This window comes from Alligator mississippiensis, chromosome 3 (assembly GCF_030867095.1).
Source record: "Alligator mississippiensis isolate rAllMis1 chromosome 3, rAllMis1, whole genome shotgun sequence".
Classification (NCBI taxonomy): Eukaryota; Metazoa; Chordata; order Crocodylia; family Alligatoridae; genus Alligator; species Alligator mississippiensis.
In genome coordinates this window covers 244,489,259-244,517,099 of record NC_081826.1, presented here as the reverse complement: position 1 = coordinate 244,517,099, position 27,841 = coordinate 244,489,259, and the positions used below count along the sequence as shown (strand labels likewise).

The 27,841-nt window shown below is 40.8% G+C and overlaps 1 protein-coding gene across 6 annotated transcripts in view; it reads right to left on the bottom strand.

Moving 5' to 3' along the window:
- The window catches only part of TMEM161B (transmembrane protein 161B), a 106,092-nt gene that overhangs the window by 57,541 nt on the left and 20,710 nt on the right, over positions 1–27,841 (bottom strand). For all 6 annotated transcript variants that reach the window (XM_006266713.4, XM_019483136.2, XM_019483148.2 and 3 more), the window contains 3 exons: positions 24,543–24,623; positions 18,211–18,308; positions 13,594–13,750 (listed from right to left, as the gene is read on the bottom strand). In XM_006266713.4, coding sequence (XP_006266775.1) covers positions 13,594–13,750; positions 18,211–18,308; positions 24,543–24,623 — 336 coding nt within the window. The remainder of the gene's footprint in view (positions 1–13,593; positions 13,751–18,210; positions 18,309–24,542; positions 24,624–27,841) is intronic.

The following is a 27,841-nucleotide window of genomic DNA, read 5'->3' as shown; positions in this document are numbered from 1 at the left end:
AAAAAGGAGAAATAAGTGTAAGCCACAGCAGTTTTTCCATTGCAAAACCCCATAATCATTACTTTAACAAGGGGGGGGGGGGGAGAATTAAGATGCAGGTTGCATGAAGAGCTCATTTTAGAGTACTCATTTCAGCAAAATGTTTTGAATCTGTAGAAGATGGCATACATGCTATGGGGTTAACATGCATACTTTAGTTATGAACAATGTTATGAACAATGTTATGTTTAGTTATGAACAATGAGTGTGTTACTGTATTTCATTAAGCAACATGTGCATCTCAATGCATACTTTACTATACTTTATCATATATGACTAAGTGGCATATCAGCATGTGGTTTTTCAAAAATGATCTTAAACTATTTGATGAAAACTCCTGCATTTGTTAAAAATTCCTTCAATGGGCAGGAGTACTGCACACAAATAATTTAAATTCTTGATATATCATATGCAAAAGTTACATCCATTGGGGTATGACACTTAGCAGCCACAGTGCTATCAAAAGTTTTTAAAATACTTGACACAAGTATGAATTTTTACTTGACAGATGGGAAAAGAGACATAGGCCATGTACAGGTGTTACATATCTGCTTTTCCAGTAGAAACAATGAACATACAAATGCTCATATAGCTCCACCCAGAGCAAAAATGGAAGTTCTGGGAGACAAATAAGTCATCTCCAACATAGTAGAGGTCATTTCCAGTGCTGCTGGAAGAATGAATGCCTGTACATTTACTCTTGCACAAGAAACTGCAGCACTGTCCTCCGGTATCCTAGCATGCACTGATCCTTGCTCCCCACAGCTCAAGGGAAACAACTAGCAACTCAGGCTGGATTCTACTACTCCAGCCGAGCATGGAGCAAATCATTCCTCCTAGCAGCTAATACTGTGCTCCAGAGCTGCAGACACAGGGTGCCAACACAGCTGAATGCCCTGCACATCACTCTGAGCAGGTATGGGAACGCAACTAGACCCTGATGCAGACCCAGTCCAGACTCAGATCCCCAATGAGACAACACCCAGACCCCAGTCATGCACCCATACCTACAGCCAATCCAGTAACTCGATAGAGAGAGAGGTCAGGGACCTCCTTGCCCTCTAGGACCATAAACAGAATCAGGAGAAGCTCCATAAGAGCCAGCAGAACAAAAAGGTATACCTGTGGATCACCATGAAGATGAACATGCAGGGTCACAACTAGGAACTAGACAGGACAAGATAAAATGGATAGGCATCTGCTACAAGGTCTATGATAGCAACTGGGACCTTCAGAGGGACCAGGCACTACAGGCAGCTCAAAAATGAGGGGGAAGGGCACAGGGTGGGCAGGCCAGTCCTGTCTGTTGTTCTTCAAACAATGCAAGCACATGTAGGACGGTGCTTGGGTCATGATCAGAAGGCAAAGTTGCTTCACCTGGTCTTCAGCAAGCTAAGTTTGCATTGATTGTGGCTGTGATCATCTTCATGTCTTAAAGAGTGAGCTTATCATGCTGCATAATGAGGTAGCTTTCCAGCTTTATCCACATAATGAATAGGATTCCTGGCAGCACCATCATAGTGGGTCACTCTTCCACTAATCTCATAGTGGGATTAGTCCTTGCAGAACTATATCCTAAGGAAACAGAATTCTCCCTCACCCAACCCAAGCTCTAACCTGGGGTGCAGAGATTTTAGCTAGAAAAAAACATGCAGAAAAAGCAATATTCCTAGAATGAGGGAATGGGTTGGGTTCGCATCAAGAACCAGCAGTTCCTGTACCCACCCAGGACCCCAAATCCCAGCTGAACCATGTGCCTGAGGGCTCAAACACTGAGAAGTTCAAGTTCATGCCTGGGTTTGTTAGGAGATGCCCCTCCCCTCCCCTCAAGGCAGGAGAGCATAAGGACTACTCAGAACATAAGAGATGGGAACTGACTTTAGATGAGCAGGGTGAGGTGGTGCAACTGTCCCTGGACTGTGATAGCAGAAGGAATCTGTGACTTACCATTTTGAACTCCTGCTGCTGCAACGATGGCCAGATGAAAAGAGGTGCAGCACAGAACTTTTATAGTTATGCCACTTTTTATTTGAAAATAATGACAGTTAATAAACCCCCATCTGCTCCTTGCTCCTGTCCAGACAGAACATCTGCAGCAGGGATTTGAGTCCATGCAGGACAGGACGAAAACTCAGGACACAGGTGACCGAGGGCAGGAGGAGTGTGAGGGGTGGGGTAAAGGAGAAAGCTAGCTATGTCCTGTCCAAGGGGAAGGGGAGAGCTACATGAGTGGAACTGTGACATGCAGGACCTATGGAGCTGCCTTTCCTGGACACCCAAGTCTACTCCCATGAGCTGTCCCCTGCATCAACTGTTCCAAGGTACCCAAGACCACAGGCCCCCAATAGTGGTACTGCACAAGGCCTAGTGAGGCAAACCACCACCAAGCTCCAAGATCTGACTGCAGTGTGTAGCCCCAGTACCCCAAATTCTTGCAGGAATGGAGCTGATATTCAGGATCACAGGCCCCATGGTCTTCCCCCCCCACATGACTAAGATCTACAGGGAAGTAGGGCCCTACCTGCAGGGGCCAGAGCCCTGAGAACAGTGACTGCTCTGACCCTAGTGGAAAGAAAGCCCTCCAGCCTCTGGGGTCAGGTTGTAAAGCACTGCCCAAGCATGCTGGAAGGTCTAACAGGAACCTGAAAATCCAGGACATGTGGATGTAAATGGCAGGCACCCTTGGTGCTCCATATATGTGGCTATGGAGCTGCTGGTACAGGAACTAGGTCCATTGGCTGGTGCTAGTGAGTTATGGATGCTAGTGAGGTAGCACTGCAGGCTGCTGGAGTGGAAATTGTTAAGTGTGGCAGGACTCTGCGCTCTCACCAAAGGAGGCCTGTGACCGGAGTTCCCCAGAGGCAGCCAGCCAATCACCACTGTCCCATGTGCTTAGAAGCTCTCAGCAGTACCCAGGAGCCACTAGCAATGCCAACTATTTGTTCAGCACCTGCCTGACCCCTGGAATGCCTCTCCTGGTAGGTTTTTCAACTGGAAGAAAAAAAAAAAAATACTAAACCTGAAATACTGTATGGTAATCAAAAACATACTAGTCAAAAAAAAATTGATTTTCACAGATAAAAATGTAACTGTTTGCAATTAACATAGCAGATACAATTGTACAGCTGAAATTCACATTTAGCAATGGTCATGACAGACCATTTGTCTTCAAGTAACACCTCAAGATCTCTATTTTGCAAGGCTACATCTTTTGTTGCTCCTCTTCAGTTACTGGAAACTATGCAGTGTGTACATGCAATCACCATGAAGCGCCATCAATCACCTAAACCAGTATCCTGAAAACCTAAACCAGTATCCTGTATCCTTTCAAATATTTTAAATACTGGTGTGATGCAAGCCAGGTAGTACAGCTAGTCTTCTCACTCCTTCCTTCAAGGTAAATACTGTCACTAACTGTTCCTACCTGGTGATTAAGTTTTGTTCATCTATTCTGCTAAAAGGTGAAGGTTAAGAGATCTCTGTGTACTGGAACTCTTCACCTGGGTTGTCATCTGTGAGATTACTGAGGTTCTAAGGCATGATTAAGATGTTAAATCACACCATAAAATTACAACATGCCACAATGTTCAGCCAATTCACGATGGCATAAAATGGCAAAGTAGCCACAAAGATGTTTCACACATAATGTAGAACAGAGTGGGGACGAACTTTTTGGCAGATGTGCCAAAAATTAGCCCCATACTAAGAACCAGATCAAGTCCCTTCTTCTGCCCAATCTGCTGCTCTGCTTTCTCCTTCCTGCCTTGTGCTCCCCACTTCATCTCCTGCACTGCTTCCTGACCTATCTGCTACTGTGTTGCCTGTCCTTTCCCTGATCTGCAGTGTGCCACACACAAAGGCTACCTATGCCACTTGTGGCATTCATGCCACAGGTTGGCCATGCTAATGTAGAATATTTAGGTGACCACTATTTATGGATAACCTTCAATTGTAGGTGCAGATTGTGTGATCACTGAAGCAACAGTCATGCCCTTCCATGGCCAGGAAGTGATTAATGGGGATGTGGGAGCCACTCTCTGGTAATCCCCTCTGGTAATTGAAAATTAATCTTCAATTAAGTTGGATGTAAACCTGTTTTGTACCACAAATCTGTGTAAAAATGTATTTAATAAATACCTAATCAACCATCCAATACTAGATGCTCAATATAATATATTTTTCATTATTTTCTTCTCAAAGCCACAGTAAGTAAATACCTAGGGGATTTTTTTTCTTTTTTAATTATTCATTTTCACCAAAACAGAAAACAAAATGAAAAATCTGACAATGCATTCAAAACCAGAATTATAATTAGTTTCAAAATTTGCTACTTTTGGGAATGACAAATTCCCACCACTTCAGTTTTATTTTTAGAGCGCTAGTCTAACATAAAAAGCCACTGAGAGTCATGCCTATCATTAACCCCCTCCCCCCCCCAAAAAACAAAACAAAACAGAAAACAAAAACTAGAGTTCAGATTTTTCCTCTACTTTAATTTTCAATAGAGTCAGTATGCAAACTGGACTGTGATGAAAGGCTCTTGGTTAACCAATTTCCATAAATGTACATACAGAAAGGTACTGATGCAAACAATATTTTTCTCCATTTTTTCCTTTCATAATCTGCAATGGCAGTTAATGCAGACCTTCTGTTCTAAATGCTAAATCATATTGTTTTCCAGTTAAATTAATGCAGAATTCCAAACCCCATGAGAAACCAAGGTAAGAAGTTTGTGTTTTTGAAATCCTTTACTTAGTTGGTTTGTTATTACTTTAACTCATTATTGCTATTCTTCCTAATGAACTCCCATAAGTAAATCTACAAGAGGAAAAAAAAAGCCTAAAATTACATTTTTGGGTATTTATCAAAACAAATAAAGGTATTATTTCTGCAAAAGCATTTATGCGAACACATCTTCTCATTGTCTTGGTAGCTAGATTTTACCCATGGATGATTATACTATATTCTATATAGATGCTTAATATCACATTTCTCAAACTACCTAAGTGCCTTCCAGTATAGAATTAAACATGACTAGCATTTGGATTGTTGTTGGTGGTATCTTTTATTAGACCAACTGTATATTTGGGAGGGACATACACTTGGTTTAAAAACAAAAACAAAATGAAAACATATCTCCCACAAAAAATCCTTGCCTGCTGTATTTTACCTGGAGCATCACAGCTATTACATTAATATGACTAGCATTTGTTATTTGTTGGTTCTGATCCATTTCCTAGCAGGACAAGCATGGGCTGCAGAATGGTTTTGGTTTTGTCATGGTATGGTTACTTGGCTGTCTTTTTCTTTAATAAAAGGTTGCTGTTCATGGATGTTAGAGAAGCTCCTTAGTTCCTCAGAGATTCTGTTCCACATTCTCTGACCAACTCTCAAGGAAAGTGCATCTCCTATGTAAATGAGCTTTACGCTTACAGTGAAGAGTTTACTGAGCCACAAGGATACAGTTATTAGTTGGTCTATTCCAGAGCTTTAAAGCATCTGGAAAACTGGGACTGAAATGCCATCTCAATTCAAAATCCTATTGGAAACCAGTACCAAAAGGGGAGAAGAGATGTGATATGCCTACAATAACCTGCATAGGCATTGAGGAGATGCATTTCAACATCATGCCTTGCTGTTCTGCATTACTGTTGTCTAGCTGTGTCCACAAAAGCATGAATAGCTGAGGACAGAGTTGGACCTCCTACCTAACCATATCACCTACCTACTGGCCACACACAGTTATGGGAAAGCTTTAACTGTTGTACACTATACATCTTTAACAGTAACACTGAGGGCTCAACAATGTATGTGTATCCACTATGCCTAAGTCTATGAATACTATTCTTCCAATTCATTCTACGTTCACAAAAAATGAAACACCAACATCTTGCCCCTTACAATACTTTAGCACCTAGCTAAAATTCAATCTACCTTTGACATAATTATCTTACATCACATAAACCATTTATCTTTTAACTTCTTTTAGCTGTAAACATTAATACTTGCATATCCTTACAAGTTAGTTACATATGCCCTGCTAGTCAGTACAGATTTCTTGAAGTATATACACAAATCAGAATACACAGGATGTAACATGTTTCTACCTACCAAGATACATGGATGAATGCCAGGAATACTCTATTCAATATATGGCTTGCATAATCTTACCTTAGATGGAAGGCATTCCTGCCTCTGAAAGATCAGAGTACATAGATACTGTTTCTATAACTTAGAGTATTTGAACTGGGTAATTCCCAACCAGCACTGCTGTTTGATTTTGTTTCAAAAGTATTATCTTATTTTTACCAATCCTTTCCCTTTTGGATTACAACATTCTTTCATGAAATTTCTTCCATAAATTACTGATTTTATTCAGTACTATAAAATTCACAAAAATCTCTTACTGACTATGAAAGTGATGGCCATACAGGCCCCAGGCACAAAATGTTGAAGTGTGCAACTACCCAAGGATGAACTACTATTTTTCACGTCTGGTTAAATCCAGGGTACATAGGTTTATTTATGCTGGATGAATATCTACATTAACACTATCCTATTTGGCCTTACTAGTCCAGTGTATATGGATTCTTTTTTACTTTAATAACAAATACAATAACTCAAAGAAGTGAACAAATGATAAATTTAGGACCATCTATACAACTGTTACAGATAGAAATCAGCAATTTGACATTTTTTCCATCTAGTAGTGTAAATAAGACTTTTGCAGGTTCTCTTTTTGAAAGCAAACTGTAAGCAGTCCTGCCCATACTAAAATCTTTTTTTTTTTCCAAAAGGGGGGGGGGGGGGGGGAGAATGGGACAAGATGCAGCTCTACTCTACTCTGCAACTAGCAGTCAGCTGCAGATACATAATATTAAACAGTGCACACACAAACTCCATTCATATCAATAATTCCAAGTACTGTTCTCTATACTGTATTAGGTAGCATGGGTACATAGGGGTTTTATTTTTTATTGATATACGTGTGTGTTCGAATTCATGATGCTTAATTGTTGTGGTGCCCATCAAAACAACGGTTGCTTAAAATGTGTTTCCAATATGTTAGGATGATGTACTTAATCACATGTGCTGATGAGTGTGATGTAAAGAAAACCAAGATAATGTTATGGTTAAACACAAAAAATTCAATATCGTATTCGCTACAAACCAAAAGCCATAATTGTCAATTTGTTTTACAATTTACCATCATACTAAAGCAGAGGTGGCTCACAGATGGGTATCAGCACCTTGGAAATCTGAAGTTTTTCAATCCACCAACACAGTACGACTATTGTTATGTTAATTTCTTGTAAAACTTGACCTTATCCTCTAGTTCCACACAAGTTTTAAGACAGCCAACCCCACAAACTTCTCTTCTTTGAACGTGTTCAATTTTGTACAAGGTAGTTTTTAAGAACACTTCACATGGACAGAATATCTACTACACAAGTGCATTTTACTTTTTTGAAATGCCACAGCAGTGTACTGGGTTATGATTATCAACAATTTCTCCAAGAGCAAGAGGGTTGCTTTTTACTAGAAAATTTGTTGACAGGAAGAAGCAAGAACTCCTGAACTTGAACTTTGGGAACTTCAGTATCTCACTAAACTGTACTTTGGGAACATATGAACAGCTTTAGGAAGACATTCAACTGAGCATTTTTCAAAGGTCAATTTTGGGGCTGGAACAGTAATTGGAAGATTTTGTCCAAAGTTAGAAGTCCTGGTGGCTTTTGTACTCTCCCAGAAGTCTATGCTCTGGCATTCAGAAGCATTCGTTCAATGGCTACTCTCTGGAGGCCAAGAAGGAAGAACAGCACTATCACATACATGAGGATACCAACACCTGCAGAAGTGAAGTTAGCTATAAGTCTTTAAGTCCTTTGTCCTTTTAGTTGTATATAGAGGAAAAGAAGGCAGGAGAATAATGTCATATCAGAAACCCAAATCAAGATATTTAACCTTACTGTCATCCGTTTTGCTTGTTTAACTAGTATGGGAGGATATAGCCACTGATAAAGGTTGCATTCAAAAGAATGCTGACTCAGTTAATTAAGCATTGAAAAACAAAAGGCTTAAGAAAGGATGAAATCAAACAACTTATGTATAAAACTCATCTGGATGACAAATAATGGTAATTCCAGCATAGCTGGCTTCTACTGGGTAAGAAGTGCAGCATAAGAGTAAGAAAAGATGCATCCATGGGTGCATCTCAAGTAGGACCAAGGAGGTGATCCTCCCCCTCTATGCAACACTGGTCAGGCCACAGCTGGAGTACTGTGTCCAGTTCTGGGCACCCCACTTCAAAAGGGATGTGGACAACATTGAGAGGGTCCAGAGGAGGTCCATCCGCATGATCCGGGGACAGCAGGGCAGACCCTACAATGAGAGGCTACGGGACCTGAACTTGTTCAGCCTTCACAAGAGAAGGCTGAGGGGGGACCTGGTGACCGTCTATAAACTCATTAGGGGGGACCAGAAGGGTTTGGGGGAGACCTTGTTTCCCCTAGCGCCCCCCAAGATAACAAGGAATAACGGCCTGGACAAGAATTTTGTCAAGTCACTTGCAAATTTTCAAAGACATGGATGCCACTTCCTGTTGATGGATTCAATTCTTTTCCCTACCCCACAAAAGAGATTCTAGAGGGTAACTGTTATTTACCCCCAACTTTAATATGTGAATGCTGCAAAATTTCCTGTTACACTTCTTGTTCAATGTTTACTGGGCCATTTAGGAGAGCTAGTGAGGAAGTAGGACCCAATGCAAGTTCAGTACAACTAGAACTTTGGCAAGGATGAAAATATGTCAGTAGAGATTCAATCCAGATAAAACTGAGGTAGTAATTTATAGATTCATATTCATAGATGTTAGGGTCGGAAGGGACCTCAATAGATCATCGAGTCCGACCCCCTGCATAAGCAGGAAAGAGTGCTGGGTCTAGATGACCCCAGCTAGATGCTCATCTAACCTCCTCTTGAAGACCCCCAGGGTAGGGGAGATTTAATATTAGTGGAAAATTTGACTTCACTGACTTAACAAACTACTTCCTAAAAAGGGTAAAATTTTTATGTTTTATAAAAGACACAAGGAAATTGAAACTGAATTTGTAATGATCGGATTGTTTCCCTCAACTTGTTTCCACAACACTTACAGTTATTATTTGGGGGCTGAAAGCCTGGATATCAGTCATTTGTTCCACATGTGCAACATGGACATGGTTCTAGAATTACATTTATTTGAAGAGGATTCTACCACTAGTATGAAGAGAAAGGGCTACAACCTTCTGTCTCATACACACACACAGGTGTGTGTGTGTGTGTGTGTGTGTGTGTGTGTGTGTGTGTGTGTGTGTGTGTGTGGGCTGTAATAATCTAGGGCCATCAATTAAATCTGTTAACATGCATAATTAACACAAGAACCAATTAATGCATTAATCATGCGCATGGTTTTGGAATCCAGGCATGGTTTTGGAATCCAGGCATGGCCCAGGCTCCACTCTGAGATGCTGCATGCAGGTGTGCAGCCACAGCATGCATGAGGCCAGGAATGCAGTCCAGTGGCATATAGAACAATGCCCAGCAGGTAAGCCTGTGGAGGAGAAGGGGAAGGGGCAGATGGAAGCCCTCCCCCCCCCCCCCATGAGAGAGGGAGAGTGGGGCAGGGGTGGTGGTGAATGGGACCCCAGAGCCAGGGTGTGTCATAGGATGGAGCCATGGGTGGCTCATCCAGAGGCACGGGGTAAGCAGGGCTCCCTGCCACTGTGCGCACCCCTGAGGGAGGCCTGGATTTGTGCACAGGGCAGAGGCAGGCTGGGACTTGGCACTACCTTTGAGAACTTGGTGCCCTGCTTGGGACCCATGTGATGCCATGTTGTGCCTCCTGCCGCTGAGTGAGAAGGGGGTACAGCACAGCCAGCATGCGGTTCCTGGGGCAAAGGCAGCAGGGTGCAGAGTCTCAGCCCACAGTGGGAAGCCCACCTCTGCCCCACGTACAAATCCAAGGGGCACATGTACCCCATGCCTCCTGGGGGGGCGGGGGGGTGCATCAGCAGGAAGCTACCTCCTCCCCTTCCCCCGCCATAGCTCTCTCCTGCTCCCTGCCCTGAGGTCCTATTCACCCCAGCCCCTGCCCCACTCCCTCCCTCACCATGGGGGCCTTGATCTGCCCTCCCCACCCCTTTCCTTCCCCCAATCGCACCCCTTCCCCTCCGCAGACTTACCTGCTGGGTGCTACTCTACATGCAGCCCAGCTGCATTCTTGTATGGTTACAATATTTCCAGTTTCAAAAAAAGAAGATGGGGGGGGGAGGGAGAAGGCAGTGATATGCTTGTGCCCTATCCCTGCCCCTCACTCCCAAGCCACAGCCCCCTCCCCCAAAACATTGCTGATGTTCCTTACTCCTAACCCATAGTACCCTGCATCCTGCCAAGGCATATGGGGGTCTCCCCGAGCTCCAGACCCCCTGCAAGGACCCTTCTCTCCCCAGGCTCCAAACTGTCCCCCATACACCCACAGCCCCCACACCTTTCCAAATTCCACCTTTTCCCCACACACACCCTGCACTCACTCCCTAACTATACAAAGTACCTGCATAATTTTGCATAATTTTGAGTTTTTAACTGTGCCATTAAAATCACGATTAATTGTGACTAATTTTTTTCTTAGTCGCACAACTAATCGTGATTAAATGTTTTAATCATTCCACAGGCAGCCCTAATCCAGACCTGTCACTTAAGAGATGAAACTACTGCAATATGCTGTAACTGGCTACACTTTAATTTGAAAAATGAAGTAAACAAGGGTATGGCCACCCACACATTAATGGATGTAATATTTGTCCAAGCACCTGAAACTGGTTGTTCAGGAACAACATCGGCTCTCTACTGGTTTTTAAGTGGAGTTTAAACTATGTTGATTTTGACTAATAAGTTCTGAAAGGCTCAGTTCCTGACTGCCTCCTCTCAATTAATATCAGCAGAAGTATGAGTTAGTGCTCCCTTCGACAGAGGGACAACTCCTGACAGGACATTTCTCTGTGCAAGCTCGTCAGTTTAATCCCTCTGTCAACCTAATAAAGAGCACAAATGAACTAAGTAGGTTTTACAAAACCCATAGTTTTTTGTTTTGGTTTGTTTTTTTTTTTACTGGAAAGGCTGAGGTTTATAGCAGTGGTTACCAACCTTTTTAGGCTGCGACCCTAAATCTAGGTCGCAACTCTCGCCTCTCCACCACAAACACACTCATGCCCAGCGGCGCCAGCAGAGCCCAAGCTGGGCCAGGATCACAGGGGGCAGCAGCAGCAAGAGCCATGTGGACTATGTGCCAGGAAAGCCCTGCCGGGGGGGGGGGGGGGGGGGGGGGGGGGGGGGGGGAGGGGGCACAGCAGAGCAAGGATCCCTGATTTAAGCCATGCCCCAATGTTGGGAGCCACTGGTTTACAGGATGAAAAGAAGTCTTGAAGAATTGAGAACCCGGAAAACTGTTACACTCCATACAGCAGGACTGAGTTGCAGGTCATGCACAGCTATTTTTTTTTTCCCTTGTTACTAAAACTGCACCTGTTACAATCAATTACTTCATCATACTACCAAAAGCACCTGGGATAAGTACCCTTTGTATAATTTCAATCATTATATAACTTCTACATTTAAATCAAATAAAAATAAATGACAATATAGTAGGTCTAGTCCATACAATCCAGTGAGATGAAGATGACATGACATGCTAACAGCATGCTGTGGGAATGCCAAACACTACTTTGTCCTACTTAAAAGTAATTAGAAAGTCATGCTTAAAAAATGGTATTCTATCCTAGTTGGTCAAAGTCAGTGAAGTACTTTGCCTGAAATGGACTACAGCCAAACTTTCCATTCTTTCATATCATAAGATTTTGGATTTTAAACTTCATTGCAAAACAATGAGGAAGTTTTTTTGCCTCCCTGCCTGCCATTTGACACCTCCAGGGAAGGAATTCTACCTGATCAACACATTAAAGAGCTACTCAACACAGCTCACAAAGATACTCTCATGGACCCAGAGGGACAGACTTCCATCTTCAGCTCCCTCTGTACAAAAATGAAGTTTATTTCCTACCTACGGGGACTTTTTACCATCTTGTACCATCTACACTTTTCTCAGAGCCTGATGAAGGGACTTTGATCCCGAAAGCTTGCAGAAAAGGACAATTTTCTTGCCATTTTCCACTTGGTCTAATAGAAGGTATCACTTTAGAACCAAGCGTTCTAGTTTTTTATATGTCTTCATATCATAAGTACACTCTTTTAGCTATAACAGTTCCTCCAAATCAACTTATAAATGACTGCAAGAATTGTCTGGATCTCTTCTGCTACTAGAGATTTTTTTGGAATGTGTTACTGCTTTTAGTACAATTAAAGCACATATTTTAATAACAAACAGGACAAACAAGGTGTGTACAGATGTATCAACTTCACACAGGGCTCAGTTTTATTGCATACCTACTAATTAGCAGGGCCAATATCAAGGACAGATCATAACATGAGCTCCCCATGTGGATCCAACTTCAGCATTGAACTCAAGATAGCTAAACCTACCGTCTGTTTAGTAGGTGTTGGAAGAAGCAGAGAAGTTACTTAATTACCAGACTTGCCCGACTTTCCACACTTTTACTCTTTTCTCCACTCATTCATTCAAACTGATCACATCTTAAAATAAAAAAAAACCCAAACCATTTTCCTCTTTATCACTATTAGCAAAAAAATGTGATGCTTCTTGCTGACTACTGTAACTCCTCCTAGGCCTTTCTATATCTGCCTGCCCCCACAAAATATACCAGCTACCTCTTGAACTGGTTTACCATTACATGTCTCCAGAAACAGTGCATGGTTTTCCCTCTATTTCCATACTGAGGGTGAAAAGTAAAAGTTTAAAGTTCTGCACAGTACCACTCCACCTACGTTCCTGTTCCTCTTAACACCACTTCTTGGTTCCTAATCCATTCCTTCTCAAAACCTCCTTTACCTCCTTTTGTGTTCTCCTACTCTCAGGATCATATCCTCATCCAAGCACCCTTCCAGCAAGTCTATGTGGTAGCTGGTAATACTATTCTGTATTGTACTTTGCCAGCTCCCATTACAATTTTAAATTCTGAGTCAGGAAGCTTAATGACAATCCACTGGTACAGTCAGAAAGCTATAAAAAAAAATCTAGATTAATTTAAGGCCTTGTACCAAATGATAAACTCCAGTATGTGCTATTCAACCAAGAAAAACCAGACAGAAACTTACACAAATGTCAATAACCATTTAAAATATCTTCGGCACTTGGTTTTTCACAAGCTAGTGTTAAACATTTTGCTGTTCTGGAAAACAGAACAATCCAGACCCATGAACAGAGACTGGTATCATGATTAAGTAGCATGCAGCATACTGGATGATGCCAGTAACTTCCTTTTCCTAATGAAAACGTTTTGATTCCAAAAGTAAATATAGTTACCATCTGTGAATTGTAGAAAGGTATTAAAAATCTTAAAAAAGGAAAAAAAAAATATTTGAAAGTCATAAAAAGGATACACTGCAAAAGCCAATACAAGCAGACACCAGACTATACTGATATTCATTTCCTGTGAAGGCTTCATCAAACTGTAATAGGCTTCAGTTACCAGATATACCACCGTGGCTGCAACTGTGAAATCCACCAACCACTGATATTCAGGAAAATAATGCAATGCTGAAAAACAAAGGATTTTCAAGAAGTAGAAAGCACAAATGACCTTTTTAAGACAAGCAATGACAAAGCTAACATAATTTGCACTTAACATATAAAGCATATTTAAAATACTGTATTCACAACAGCTGTTACTACTTGATGTCCAGGTAAGTCCAGGATATACAAGTAGCAGCAGCTGCAAAAATCTCTCTTCTACATTTGGTAAGAGGTGCACTTCTTTTAAAACACTCATGTCCCCGTTGTAATGAGATCAGGTAACCGTAGCACAAAATATACAAGGCTAGCTTGTGAAATCTATTCAGACAATTTAAATGTGGAATTTAGTATTCTGCTAAGTATTTTACATGCTATTTATTTAGAGGATTTTTTTTTAACCTGAACTTCCTGATATGAACTGGCTTCCTAATTCTTTTTTCATTTCAAGGCAAAGGTCTAAACAGTTTGTCTTAAATTTTGTAATCTTCTGAGAACGTAAACTACTTAACATATTATATTGAAAAATATACAATACAATACAATTGGGGACCTACCCAAGTCTGGGTGAGACAAATAATTTTTCATGGGTCACTTGCAGTATACAGAGATTTCACAGGTATTTCATAGAGGCTCTGCCCTTTGCCACTAATTGGCAGATGGGCCTAGTGGCCCTGCCCTTCGCTGATGAGGGAGGGGAGGAGGAATGTGGCCAATGCCGGATTTCCCAGAAACTGCGGATAATATTGTTTTTTGTAGTTTCTGTGAAACCACGATTTAGGTAGGTCCCTAAATACAATACACAAATTATATTCTTACAAAGAATAAACCAAAGATTTGTTTTTGAGGATTCTGATTCCTTTCTTGGTTTTCAGAACAAATTGTGAAAATTATGCAACATGAAAGTATTTAACTAGGCACCACAAGTATATACAACAGCCCAGACAGTTCAGATGGCTTAAGAGGAAACAGTTTTTTTTGTTGTGAATCCTAGAAACTGCTCAAAGATCTGCTCAAGACCACAAATGCATTTAGTAAACTAAGACCTTCCCATTCTTTTCACATTTCATTAGGTAAACCAAACACTAACCCTGAGCATTTATCCCAGGGAATAGATCGAGGTAGCAAGTAAAAATTAAACTGGTTACTACTATCAAGATATTTCAATGCACATCTAAGCCGAATACTTCATTTAGAATAACAGTACTTTTTCTTTTATGGATACAATCTTGGGTCCACAAGTATCAACAGCAGTCTAAATGTTGCCTTTAAAACAAAACATTGCTTTACTGTCAGTAAAACTTCAGTAATAATGAATCGCATTGTTTTAAACAAACAGTATTTAACAATATTTGAAAATTCTTTCCTTGCTCATATGCTACTTTCAAAAGTCTTACCTATATTTCAAATGAGGCATTTTAAGTTCCTGTACTAGTTACATTAAGTTAATGACTCAACTGGGATGCTGCTGCACCCCGGGGTGCCTTGAGATATTTTCAATGGTGTCATAGTTAGAAAGCTATGAAAAACTGGGGTTCATTTAATGCCTTGTACCAAATAGTAAGCTCTAGTACAGGGGTGGGGAAAATACAGCCTGTGGGCTGGATCTGGCCCACAAAGGGGCTTTGTCCAGCCAACGGTGGGTCCTTTGACCCTGCCTGGCTGAAGCACTGCCTGGCCATGGCACATCCTGCTGTCCCCCTGGGCATGAAGCAGGGCTGGAGCAGATTCGCAGCTGGGCTGTCTTACAAGGCAGCAGCAGCTCCTTTTGGCTGCCGCTGTCCCCAGACCTGCGGTAGCAGCAGGGACCAGCTTGCACAGCCCCGACCTTATGCCTGCTCCAGGCTCAACCATCTGGGCTGAGTAGCAGCAGCATGGAACAAACAGCTGCTCAGTGCAGAGCAAAAGTGGCCCCTCCCCCTTGCTGGCATTTTCAGGTGTAGCTGCACAGAGCCCATATGGGGCTGCCCCGTGGGGCAGCAGTGGCAGAGCAGACACAGGGCAGCCCTGTGCAGGCTCCGGGTGGCTGCACTAGGAAGCGCTAGCAGCAGGAGAGGGAGGGGCCACTTTTGCCCCACGCCAAGCAGCTGTTTCTTTCCCGTGCCACTGCTGCTCAACCTCGGCCCCAGTGTAGGCTGTGGGCTCACCCATCCAGGGTGAGCAGCAGCAGTGGCTGGGCAGAAACTGTTGCTTGGCACGGGAGAAAGCGGCCACTCACCTTTGCCACCATGCAGTTTTTGGTGCAATCACCTGAAGCCCATACCACACCAAGCTGCCCTGCATCTGTCATCACCACCTGTGGGCTGCCCAGAATGGTAGCAGTGACAACGCAGAACAGCCGCAAGGCAGCCCAGAGACGGCAGTGACAGAGCCGTACCACAGCCTGGTGCAATACAGGCTCCGGCCAGCTGCATCAAAAACTGCCTCACAGGGGCGATGGGGAGGGGCTGCTTTTCCCCATGCCAAGCAACAGTTTCTGCCTGGCCAGTGCCAGTACTCAGCCCAGATGGGCAAGCCCAGATCCAGCACAGGGCATGCAACTGTGTGCACTGGTCCCTCCCACTACCATGGAGCTGGGGGCAGCAGTGGTGGCAGCTGGAGGGAGCCACCCCAACCCCAGTGCATGCCCAGGAGTGGTAGAATGCGTCAGGCCAGGTGGCACAGAGTGGGCCACACTGGGCTGTTAGCGGTGGCGGGGGAGGCACTGCAGGATGCACGGATTCTGGGCTGTTGCAGGGCGGGTGCTGACCGGCTCAAGGGGGGCGCATGCGGGGGCTTCTACATACATCCCACAAACCTCCCCAGATTCCACAACCATACCATCCTCCACACACTGTCACACACCCCACAAACAGCAGCCATCCGCACGCCTCTGGGGAAAGCCTAGCTCACTGCCACATACTCCCAGCCACCCTCCTTCTCCACAAGCCCCATACCCACCCAAACACATTGCCACACACCCCCACAAACCCCATATCCACACCCCGACTTCCACACACCCCCACATACACACGCCCCTACACCCCCCAATATACAAGAGTAAGACTTCATTATGAGCTATTATGCAATCACTTCTATATATACACAACACAAACTCACACAAATCCAGACAAAAATATTTTAAAAAGTAAAATTAAAATATATTATTACAGATGTTTGAATTTTTAGTATATAAATGGGGGGGGGGGGGGGGGTTGGTTCCAAGATAGCAAACCCCCTTCCCAAAAGGAACATTTCCAGGGGCAAGGGAAGAGAGTCATCTAGTGGCAAAGGTCAGAGGTTAGCTGCAGGACTTCTGGTCCCAAGATGGCAAACAATGAGGGGAGGCACTTGTCAAGGGGTGGGGCAACCCTTGTGGCCTTCGACAGCTCACCGAAACTCATTAAGCGGCCCTCTGCCCAAAATAATTGCCCGCCCCTGCTCTAGTATCTGCTATTCAATTAAGACAGGCCAGATGGAAAACTGTACAAATGTCAATAACCTCTTAAGCTCTCTTCGCCACCTGGTTTTTCAATATTGCCCAGGTCACCAGAACAGAGCTAGCTCAAATACTTAAATGTATTGAATATATACACAACATGCCACACAATGTTAGCACAGTTAAGTGTGCAGCCATGATTCACAAGATAAACCCAGGAATTCTGACCTGTTAACAGTCTTTCTGAGGTCTCTACAACAGAAGAAATGCTCTATTTTTTCCTGTAGTGAAAAAATGAGTGAAAACTAAGAGCTAGCATTTTCCAAACGGTACCTTTGAGTCTAGAAAGGTTGAGAACCACTGCATTAAGTTGTATGGAAGATCTTCTCAGCCCAACACAGGCGTATCTATAAGTCTCGGCTGTATCACAGTTTTGACATATAATTAAATATGGGAAATAAGAGCATTACCTATATTTCCCATAGGGAAATAAAAATATAGAAATTAACAGTCCTTCCTCTAAGCTTTGCCTAATAAGCCCAGAACCTTTGAAGTATATGCAAGTGTTTGTTTCTGTAACATCTTTGCTTGGTTCATAAATATTTCACTTAAAACTTCTCAGACAGATACATGAAATTATATGTTTCTATGCTGTAATGAACTTAGTGTTTTATGAAATATTTTTCTATACCTGTCAACTGACTCTTTTGCCTATACTAATCTAGGAGGATATTTCACATGCCTATTTTCAAATATGTATACGATCCTAGCCTTCAGATATCCTCCTATATTAAGAAGCCTGTTGCAATATCAGATGTGCTTCATGTTGGATTTTAGCTCCGCATTCTTTTCTGCAATGCCACTATTTAGATGTCTCTTATAGAGCAAAAGTTGTCATCTTAAATTCTTGCTTTTTGGCTCATTTTTTCTTTATGAGTTTTTTTATTCTCTCCTCCATAAAAAACATAGAAGCATATCTCACAAATGTACATGGAATGAAAAAAAAAAAAACTGCATAATTGAAGAATATATTATGACACACTAAATCCAACTGTAGTCTTTTCCTTACCTAAAGTGTCCACTTCTGTAACAGATTTTGTTTCCAGATGAAGATCAATATCCTTTGGAATGGTTAGGGGCTTGTTTTCAATGTGACCATTGTATTTCCTGTTAAAAAAGAAAAGAAAAAAGTATGTGTGCATATAGTATGTGCAACAATATTATAACATCTAAACATCTAGAGGAAGCTTTTAAAATGCCTATGATGCACATTTTTCACGTGAAGACTTAATTCTCTATATAAAATGTGTATCTGAGCTTAAGTTGGCACATATGAATAATTATTATTAACTCTATCTTGTCAGAGCTTGAAATACCATTGTGGCTATGCATATAACTAAAAAAAAAAAATCAAGTAAATTTAAGCCAAAAATTTAAGGGTAAGGCTCAGACCCGGAGGCTGACAGAATGCGGCATTAAAATCATACTTCACAGATTCATAGATTGTAGAGTCAGAAGGGACCACAAAGGATCATCATGTCTAACCCCCTGCCCTGGCAGGAAAGAGGACCAAGGTCAGATGACCCCAGCCAGGTATCTATCAAACCTCCTCTTTAAAACCTCCAAGTTAGGCGATAGTACTACCTCTTTTGGAAGCCGATTCCAGATTCTGGCCACCCTTACTGTAAAAAAATTTCTTCCTAATGTCTAACCTCAATCTATTCTCCACTAGTTTGCGCCCATTATTCCTAGTTACTCCTAGGGGTGCTCTGGTAAATAGTGCATCTCCAATTCCCTGTTGTCCTCCCTTGATAAACTTATCGGCAGCTACAAGATCTCCCTTCAGATGTCTCTTATGAAGGCTGAAGAGATACAGATCCCTCGACCTCCCCTCGTATGGCTTTCACGGAGGCCACTGATCATGCGAGTGGCCCTCCTCTGAACCCTCTCCAGATTCTCCGTGTCCCTCTTGAAGTGCAGCACCCAAAACTGGACACAGTACTCCAACTGCGGCCTGACCAATGCCGCATAGAGCATCACCTCCCTCGATGTGTTGGTCATGAATCAGCTAATGCGCGACAAGGTGCGATTGACTTTGTTGATAGGTTCGTTACACTGCCGGCTTACACTTGGAGTCAACTATGACTCCAAGATCCCTCTCCATTAGATAGCAATTTCATGTTTTAAGTTACCGAGTAATATTTACAGAAATTAACAAGCAATTATCCAGCTTTGAAGATAACTGGAACTGTTGGCAGAGAGATTGGGTCAGCAGCACAGGATGAGAGAGAAACAAAACAATCAATTGCTACAATCTATTAATGTAAACAAATGTAAACAAGCACTGAGTGAGACTACAAGTTCTATGGGGTCTCCTGGCCTTATAAATTATTATAGCCCACGTTAGTGTGTTTAGAAAATACAATTCAGATGACAGTGTAAATGTCTTGCAGAACAGATCTGTTCTCCTGTTAACAACTATATAAAGATAAGCTCAAAAACACCCCCCATCCCACCAGAAAAAACAAAACAAAACTATAAAATGAGACTAAGTCACATCTGCTTATTTTAATAAGCAAAATTAATCATTATCATCTCTGAGGAACAGCTCTAGGAAGGCAAACTAAATTCTTTCTTACCCTACCAGCAAGATTAGATTAATCTTTTTAGACTTCAGGTACCCAGGACAGACTTGAGGCACTGCTCAGAAAAAGACTAGTTCATAGTTTTCTTTTTCTTTTTTTTTTTACTACAGAAAAATAATAGAGCAGTTTTTCTGGTACAAAGAACTAAGAAAAACCAGAACTATGGATTTCTATTTTAAATATCTTGGTTTATCTTGTGAATCTGTTGTAAACCTAACAGTAGTACCACTGTGTGACATCCCACAGCACCTTTGAAAGGATCTCAAGGCAGCCCATGGTACCATAACACTGGTTAAAAATCCCTGGTTTAAGCTCTATCCATATTCTGCTCATCTGTGCCACCTGGGATACATTAACACAAACGCAACAAGGACAGAACAGGTTCTGTACACACTGTACACACAGTCCCCACCTTTCTGACAGATATTTCCTAGCAGCTTGACCTTTTTCTATGGTAAACTGATAAAGTTGATAGTGTCATTTTTATGGTGTAACTTTTCAAAGCAAAGCTCTAAGTCCAGAAGAAAGGACTAGTAAGAAGAAAACAGCCACAGCTGGGAGGCCAATGGCAGAAAAACACAGAACTGAGTACATTAAAAACCCATAAGATACATATTTTATTTGGAGCTCTAAGTTTCTGATGTCCCATATTTGTCAAAATGTACCACATATTAGTAGCACGAGATATTACTCAAACTAATTCCAAACTGACCCCAAAGCAGCCAAAAAAATATCATTGTAACAGCACAGAAACAAGGTTGTGCTGAAAACAGTCTGTGAAAACACTTTGTTGTTTTTTTTTAATAGGGTGAAAAGTTAGCTTTTCATTACAGGCTCCCAGAAAATATCAAAGCACATCAGAAATAGTTTTGATACGTTAAAACAAATGTAAGTGCTAGACTAAGAAAAACTATATTGTTCTGATACATGTTCAAACATCATTGAAATGAGAAAAGGAAGGATGTATGTTCTATGTCCCAGCAACCTTTTTTTCCATAATGCCCGCTCCCCCCCCCTCCAATCAGTACCAATCTGACCATGGGCTAAAATTTTCTTCCTAAAATGAGGATATGGTTCATTGGGCAAACACAAATTCAATCCATTGTAAGCTAATTATTAGGAATGGATCTGAGTCTGTAAATTAGTACATGAGAAGAAAATAGTCCAAAAATGAGAACTTAATATAATATCCTTGAGTTTCAAGAGTGGCCAAAAAAGCAGTTGCAGGGTATCAGATGAAGTTCAAGTCTACGCCACTACATCAAGCCATAAGCAAACGTGCCAGGCAACAAGTCACACTTCCAAATATGGATACCAGAAAACTGAAATTGACTTAATTATTGCAAGTTTAATTTTGCTGGTTTTGATACGCCAAGGTAAAGGTCCATTTTTGAGAACTGCAGACAGAAGGCTTCAACTCACCAGCCCAGCCTCTGGCTTCTTTACTTTTCATTCCATCCAGGAAGAGCGCACACCAACTGCTTAGCCTGACGAAGGGTTTTTGAACCCGAAAGCTTGCTTAATAACTATTCTCCAACTATATGGGTTGGTCTAATAAAAGATATCAGATTCACCCAAGGAACCTTGTCTGTCAATGAAAGGAAAGCACTTTTTTCCCCCTTCTCTCATTTCTTGCACAACCCCAGCAGCAGAGGCCACTGCCTCTTGTTCCTATATACAGTTAATTCTTCACTAGCTGAAAAGTGAAACAAAGAACACCCAATCAAAACACTTTGTTGTTTCATGACTAGGAAACTGTTTACTTCCCTGAACAAGACAAATTCATTTTCTCCTGCATCCTAGTTTGGAAGCTTTGTCTGTGAGTACAAGTATAAATTTCTGTAGTTAACCAAAAAAGACAAGCATGCACGTACATAATGCAAACTGGTGACTTGCATTTCTGAACGGTTCACTGTACTTTAAGGATCATGCTTACAACAACCTTCAAATCATGCCAGTGTAACAGCGCTTTTTTCTAAAGTGAAATGGCTGGGAGTAAAAAAAGTTTCTAAACCACCAAAGAAGAGACTAAAGAGATTCTGAAATACTGGATTTGTAAAGCAATAATGTTTCCAAGTTATGCAGATGGTGGACCAGTATTAGTGCTTACTAATAAATTTGGTAGTAATTTCTACATAACAAAATTAAATTTACATGTATGCTTCCATTTATGTACTGTATTTGTAGTTTGATGAGTAAAGACTGTTCCAAATAAAAATGGGAATATATAGATTAGTAATGGCAGAAGTTTGGTGAAGTTAATAAAAGGTATTTGATGACTGGAGTTCAGGAATACTTGAATGACATCTGCTTTCCCCAGGCTAGAACCTGTAGGCTATGCAGTTCAGAAATGATGATTCAAATCTTGAATTTCTGCTATACTTATTTTCCAGATCTATACACATAAATACATAAATCTGTCAATGGTTAGTTATTCATGTGGATAGTTATCCATCTTCATGTGACACCCAAATTAACTACATTTTTCCCTTGAAAAATGTAATGGGATATAACAGATTTTTGCTAAATCAAGATGAACCTACTATCCCTACAGTGGAATTATTAAAGCTATTTACGAAACAGTCCCCAGATTGCTTTTGTTTTAAAATTAAAGAATGTAAATAGGATTTGCAAGATGACTGTCAAAGTAACTTGTAGGATAAAAGCTGAGAAACATAGATACTACCTCCAAGAGCAGTGAACCTAAAATAGACATTGTTCATAGGTGACAATGAGAGAGACAATAGAAAATGTCAGAAGAGTTCGTATTAGAAACATAAAAAACAGGATCTCCTGGTTCTTCAAGTCCAGACCTTGGCTGCTAGAGACAACTATATCATATAAAGTGTTACTAATCTAGCATCATATTGAAATCAATTACGTTTCTTGTCTCTCACTATGTCCGAGAGGCTGGTCTAGAATCTCACTCGTCTGATGGTTAGAAATCTTTTGATTTATATCCATTTGTTCTTGTGTCTTGATTATCCTTGTTTCAATAGCTCTTCATCCCCTTGATGTTGTTTTTTATCTGCATGTATTTAGAGCAATCACCTCTATGCAGATTTCTCTGTAGCCTAAACAAACCTACTTCTTGTAGTCTTGTCTCAAAGTGAGCTCTCCATTTCTTGGATCATCCTAGTAGCCTTTCTTGCGCACCTCTTCATTTTGAATTGAACTTCCTTGAACATGAACTACCAGACCTTTATACAGAATTCCAGGTGAGTTTTTACCAGCTCCTTTTACATATGTAGTAAATATTTCCCTGTCTTTTCTAATGGAGTTACAAAGCAGTTTCAGAAAGTAATGACAATTTTGAAATAAAACCATATTGTGTGCAATGATCGTTTACTGGATAACATAATTTCTCTACATAGCTGTAAACAATGTGGCATCAGTGTTCCCTGCTACTCTGTAGCTTCCCACTCACTGCAAGCTATATATTTTATTTCAAAATTGCTGTTACTTTCTGAAACACCCACATAACTTGCCTGATGCATCCTGAGATCATTTCTGCTTTCCATGGCTGTATCAGACTGGAGGCTCAGCCTGTGATCTACTAATATACTCAGGTCTTTCTTCCCCTCAAGTCCAGATGACAAGCTTCCATTATAACACTTTTTTTATTTTTATCTCTTAAGTGCATGACTTTACACTCTGTTCTATTAAATTTCAATCCATTTCTACTACAATCTTAATCAGCTAGTTTTTCCTGTGTTATTCCACTTCTCCTCCATATAGATTATGAATCTCAATTTTATTCACTAGATTTGTGTCCTTGCTAAATATCATTAGCACATTCCTACTTTGTGTTAAGGTCATAAATTAAAACATTTAATAAAATCAGTCATAATACCATCTTTAAGGAACTCCACAAGTAACCTGTTTTGGCCCAGCACAATCTGTTGCAGTCTGCCCATTTAAATAGTTTCTTATTGCCTTATAATTCTTATGCAAAACCACCATCTCCAGTTTCACATGCAATACTGTATCAAAAGCTTTACTGAAGGTCTGAAATTCTTTATTATATTTCCTTTGCAAAAATCAGTTACTTATCATAATCAAATAAAGATAGCCAGTTAACACACATTTTTGGTAAACCCATACTGCATTTTATCTTATTTTCCACATACGTCTATGCCTTTAATTATTCTTTTTTTTTGACAAATGTTCCAAGACCTTGCCAGCTTTATACATCAGACTAACAAGCCTATTTTTACTCACATTACAATATTTAAGAAAGGTAGAGCAAGTACAGTCTTTCAGTAACACCCCTAAATTTGATACAATAATAAAAAATAATCCTTGCAGTTTCAATGGCCAGTTTTCTATGAGGGACAACATGTAGTCCTCCTTATTTGAAGGCACTGAACACTTTAGTTTACTGGAGAACAATTTTCAAGATCCCAAGTCAATACATAACTACAGCAAATAAGAGCAATGACATGTAACGAGAAACTTGACTGATGCTATCAGGAAAAGACTGACAAAGAAGAATTTCTTTCTTTCTAAACATTCGGATTTGAAGGGTTATTTTTAGACTAAGAATTAAGCCAAATGCTTTCAAAGATTAGTAAAAGAAATTCAAAATAAAAGCACTGAACAAAGGCAGTGTGCTTCACATTGAAATAATACTCTACTCACTGTTATAAAATTACTGAGTAGCATGAACACGGACAAGATCTGCCAAAGTCAGCTGGCAATCTAGTCACTGCATGGCTTATGTAAACACACTCAAGACAATTGAATAAGCACTTACCTGTCTTTTTTGCTTTTCCCTTTTTGTTTCCCTGCAAGAATTCGTAGTTCTTCTTCAGTAGGATGTTGATACCATCGTAAACTAAAAAGAGAAAAAAAATTTTTTAGTTAAACACAATATCAATAGAAGCATTTAACGTACTTATGTAAAAGTTTCAGTTGCATATTACAAAACTCTTGGTTCAGAGGTGATGTCTTTTATTAAACTAAAAAGTAGCAAATATTTTTTCCTTTGCAAGCTTTTGGGCATGTGCACCCTTCATCAGGCTAAGAAGAAATTAAAGATTGTATAAGTCTTCTTAGGTAGAAAATAAATTCCATTTTGCACAAGAGAAGTTGAGGCTGGACGCGTATTCCCCTGGGTATCTGGGAATCCTTTTGTGAAAATGTTGCTCTGCGTTGCAAATGTTGCGCTATGTTGCAAATAAGGCTGTCTTCCTCCCTGGATTTGTCATCCTATGTCAGAGGCAGGTAAGGAGGTACAAAAACCTTTCTTGTTTATTATTTTTTGTTTTTATTTTTAATTTATTGTTTATTATTGTTGCATATTACAGCACTTCAATAAAACACCTGTGTAAGTATGAATGAGATTCAACCTGAACCGTCAAAACTTCACTTTATCTGAGGTGAATGGATTTTTTTTTTTTTTTAATTAAAACAAGTATTTAAGCATCTCAGATCCTAAATTAGTAAGAGAATGAAATGGTAGTCATTACATTAAAAAAAAAAACCCTGCCACTGAACTTGGTAAATCACACGGCAACTAAGCCCATGTCTACAGAGGAAAAGCAAATCAGAAAAATTATACCACTGTAACTATGCTGTACAGACACTACTCTAGAATTATTTTGCTCTAGGATAATTATTCCACTATAATTATTTTGGTAATTTTCCAAAATAAAAAGTGAATTTTATTCAATAAAAAAGCTGATGCAACAGAAATATTCTGGAATAGCTAATGCAAAAGTTTTTTATTACCTATACCACTCAATTTTCCCATGCAGACCTTAGCATACCGTTTCCTGCCCTGACTTTGGTTTTGTTTGTTTTGGGGTGGGAAGGAGGGGGCCATGTCAGCTAGCCCCATTGCTGCAAGCCCCATCAGCTGACAGGCCTCCCAGTCATGGAAGCACATGGGGCTCCCCTGCAGCTGTTAGCACCATCAACTGACAGGGCTCCCAGCCACAGAGGAGCGCCTGGCCAAACATTCAATTAATAGTGTGATGGGAACAAGCCACAAAGTTAGTACACGTTTTTTGTGAACTAACTTAGTGGCTTACTCCTCATTTTATCATACCGTTAACTGACTGAATATGTGGCTGGGTCACAACTTAAGACAAAATTAACTAGTTAATCACGTCTTAAGTGTAATGTGTTGCGGGAGCCTAAAAGTGAGCTCTCCCTTAGTCTGTTCTAAGTACATGTATTATCTTCAACATTCAAGGATGGAAATGTGGATAAGGAAGTTATTGGTCTTAATATGAACAACGGATTTGGAAAAAAGTTACTTGAAAATTTCCATTTGGCAAGAAGCAAAACCTACAAATTTGTAACGGGTATTTCAGCCTGCTTTTAGCTTTGGAGCAGAAACGTAAGAGCCAATCACTGACAGAGGGGACTACACTGCTCTCTGGAGTTCCTTGTTTTTGCAGGTGGTTAAAAGGCAGGGTAATTCACTTTTTACTTTGCTAAAGTACAGATTGTGTTAAGTGTGCCTTGTGGAAGAAACAAAAGAACTTGTACCTCAAATAGGGAAATTCCCCACCACAAAAACAATTCCCAGTCATGAGATGCCATTTTCCATCTCTATTCTGGATGTTCGTTTGTCACTAGGGTGGGACACATCTGCGTGCCTTACCAGAGAAGAGGGAAGGAGGGAGGAAATCAGATAATTTTCCTTAAGAAAGTGGTAAGTGTTAAGATTCAGAGATCTATTACCATGAAAATCCTATTGCAATGGTGGGAAACATAAGCAGTCTTCAAATAGGAGGAGCCAAAACAAGGTTAATTATTTATCATCATTATCTATCATCCCAGGATCTGGAAGCAAGGAGACTACTTCAACCAAAAAAAATGGCATTGGTTTAAGGACTGGATTCACAGAATTCTGGTAAGTAAAGCCTCCAGCTGCATAAAAGATATGCATACAGCCATGAATGATGCGTGCCACCGGCAGCTGGGGGGGGGGGGGGGGGGGGGGGGGCATGGCAGCAGTAAGCCGCGAGTTCCTGAAGACGCTGCTGGCGCTGGCGAGCACTGACCAGGGGTCAACGACCACCTGCAGACGCTGCCAACAGTGTTGGCAGCAGTCTGCAAGGACCGCAGACTGCCCGCAAATGCCGCCGGCAGCATTGGCAGCGCCTTTTTGCAGGGGGGTGAACCAGCATGCTCAGGGGGTGAACATGCACCCACATGCACCCCCCCTACATGTCACCCCTGCATACAGCAGATACAATTTCTCTGCCCTGAGACTATCAGTTCTCCCAAGATCTGGACTTCGCTATATGTCAGAAGTTAGAATTTCTTGAAATTGCTTTGGGAATGAATGCTATGATAGCTATAAGGTCTATTTGTGCAAATTAAATATATAATACTGGGTATCAGAGAAGTGTCCCAATTTCAGAAATCTGTCTGACTTAGCACTATAGTCTCGGTACACTACTTGGTGCCCAGATGTTATGGTAATACAAATAATAAATACTTAAGTGTATAAGGAGTAGTATGACTTGGTATTGCTATCTCAAATAGAAGGAGGTTAAAAGGATGTGATTTATAATCTGTGTAGTACTTGAATAATTGCTTTCTCAGGGCTTCTTAATGTTAGATTGTGTAGAAACCTCTTCTTCTTGAACATGCCAATATTAATAAACTACAGGGATCTTACCTTTTTATTTGAACACTCATACACCTAGCATTAAGGCCTTCCTAGAGAAACTCAAGACTATATTTCACTTGTTTTAATATAATACAACTATGGACTTTGCATCAGTCAAGAGATTTAAGTTTTTGTTTGTTTGTTTTTTAAATTTAGGGTGTATGAAAGTGAATTTCTTTATTCAATTATTTATTTTCAATCTATGTAGTCTTCAATGAAGGATTTGTTTGTGCAACAAGAGTCATATCTGAGATAGATCAAAAGGTCCAAAACTAGGTTAAATCAGGTCCACGAGTCAAAAATGCTTAATTCAAAGGCTATAAAGAACATCAAATGTTGCTCTTTCCTCCCTGTCTTTTGTATGACTTGGGCACAAATGTCAAAAAGTTTGGAGATATGACCTGCTTCAGAATTTAGAGTCATGC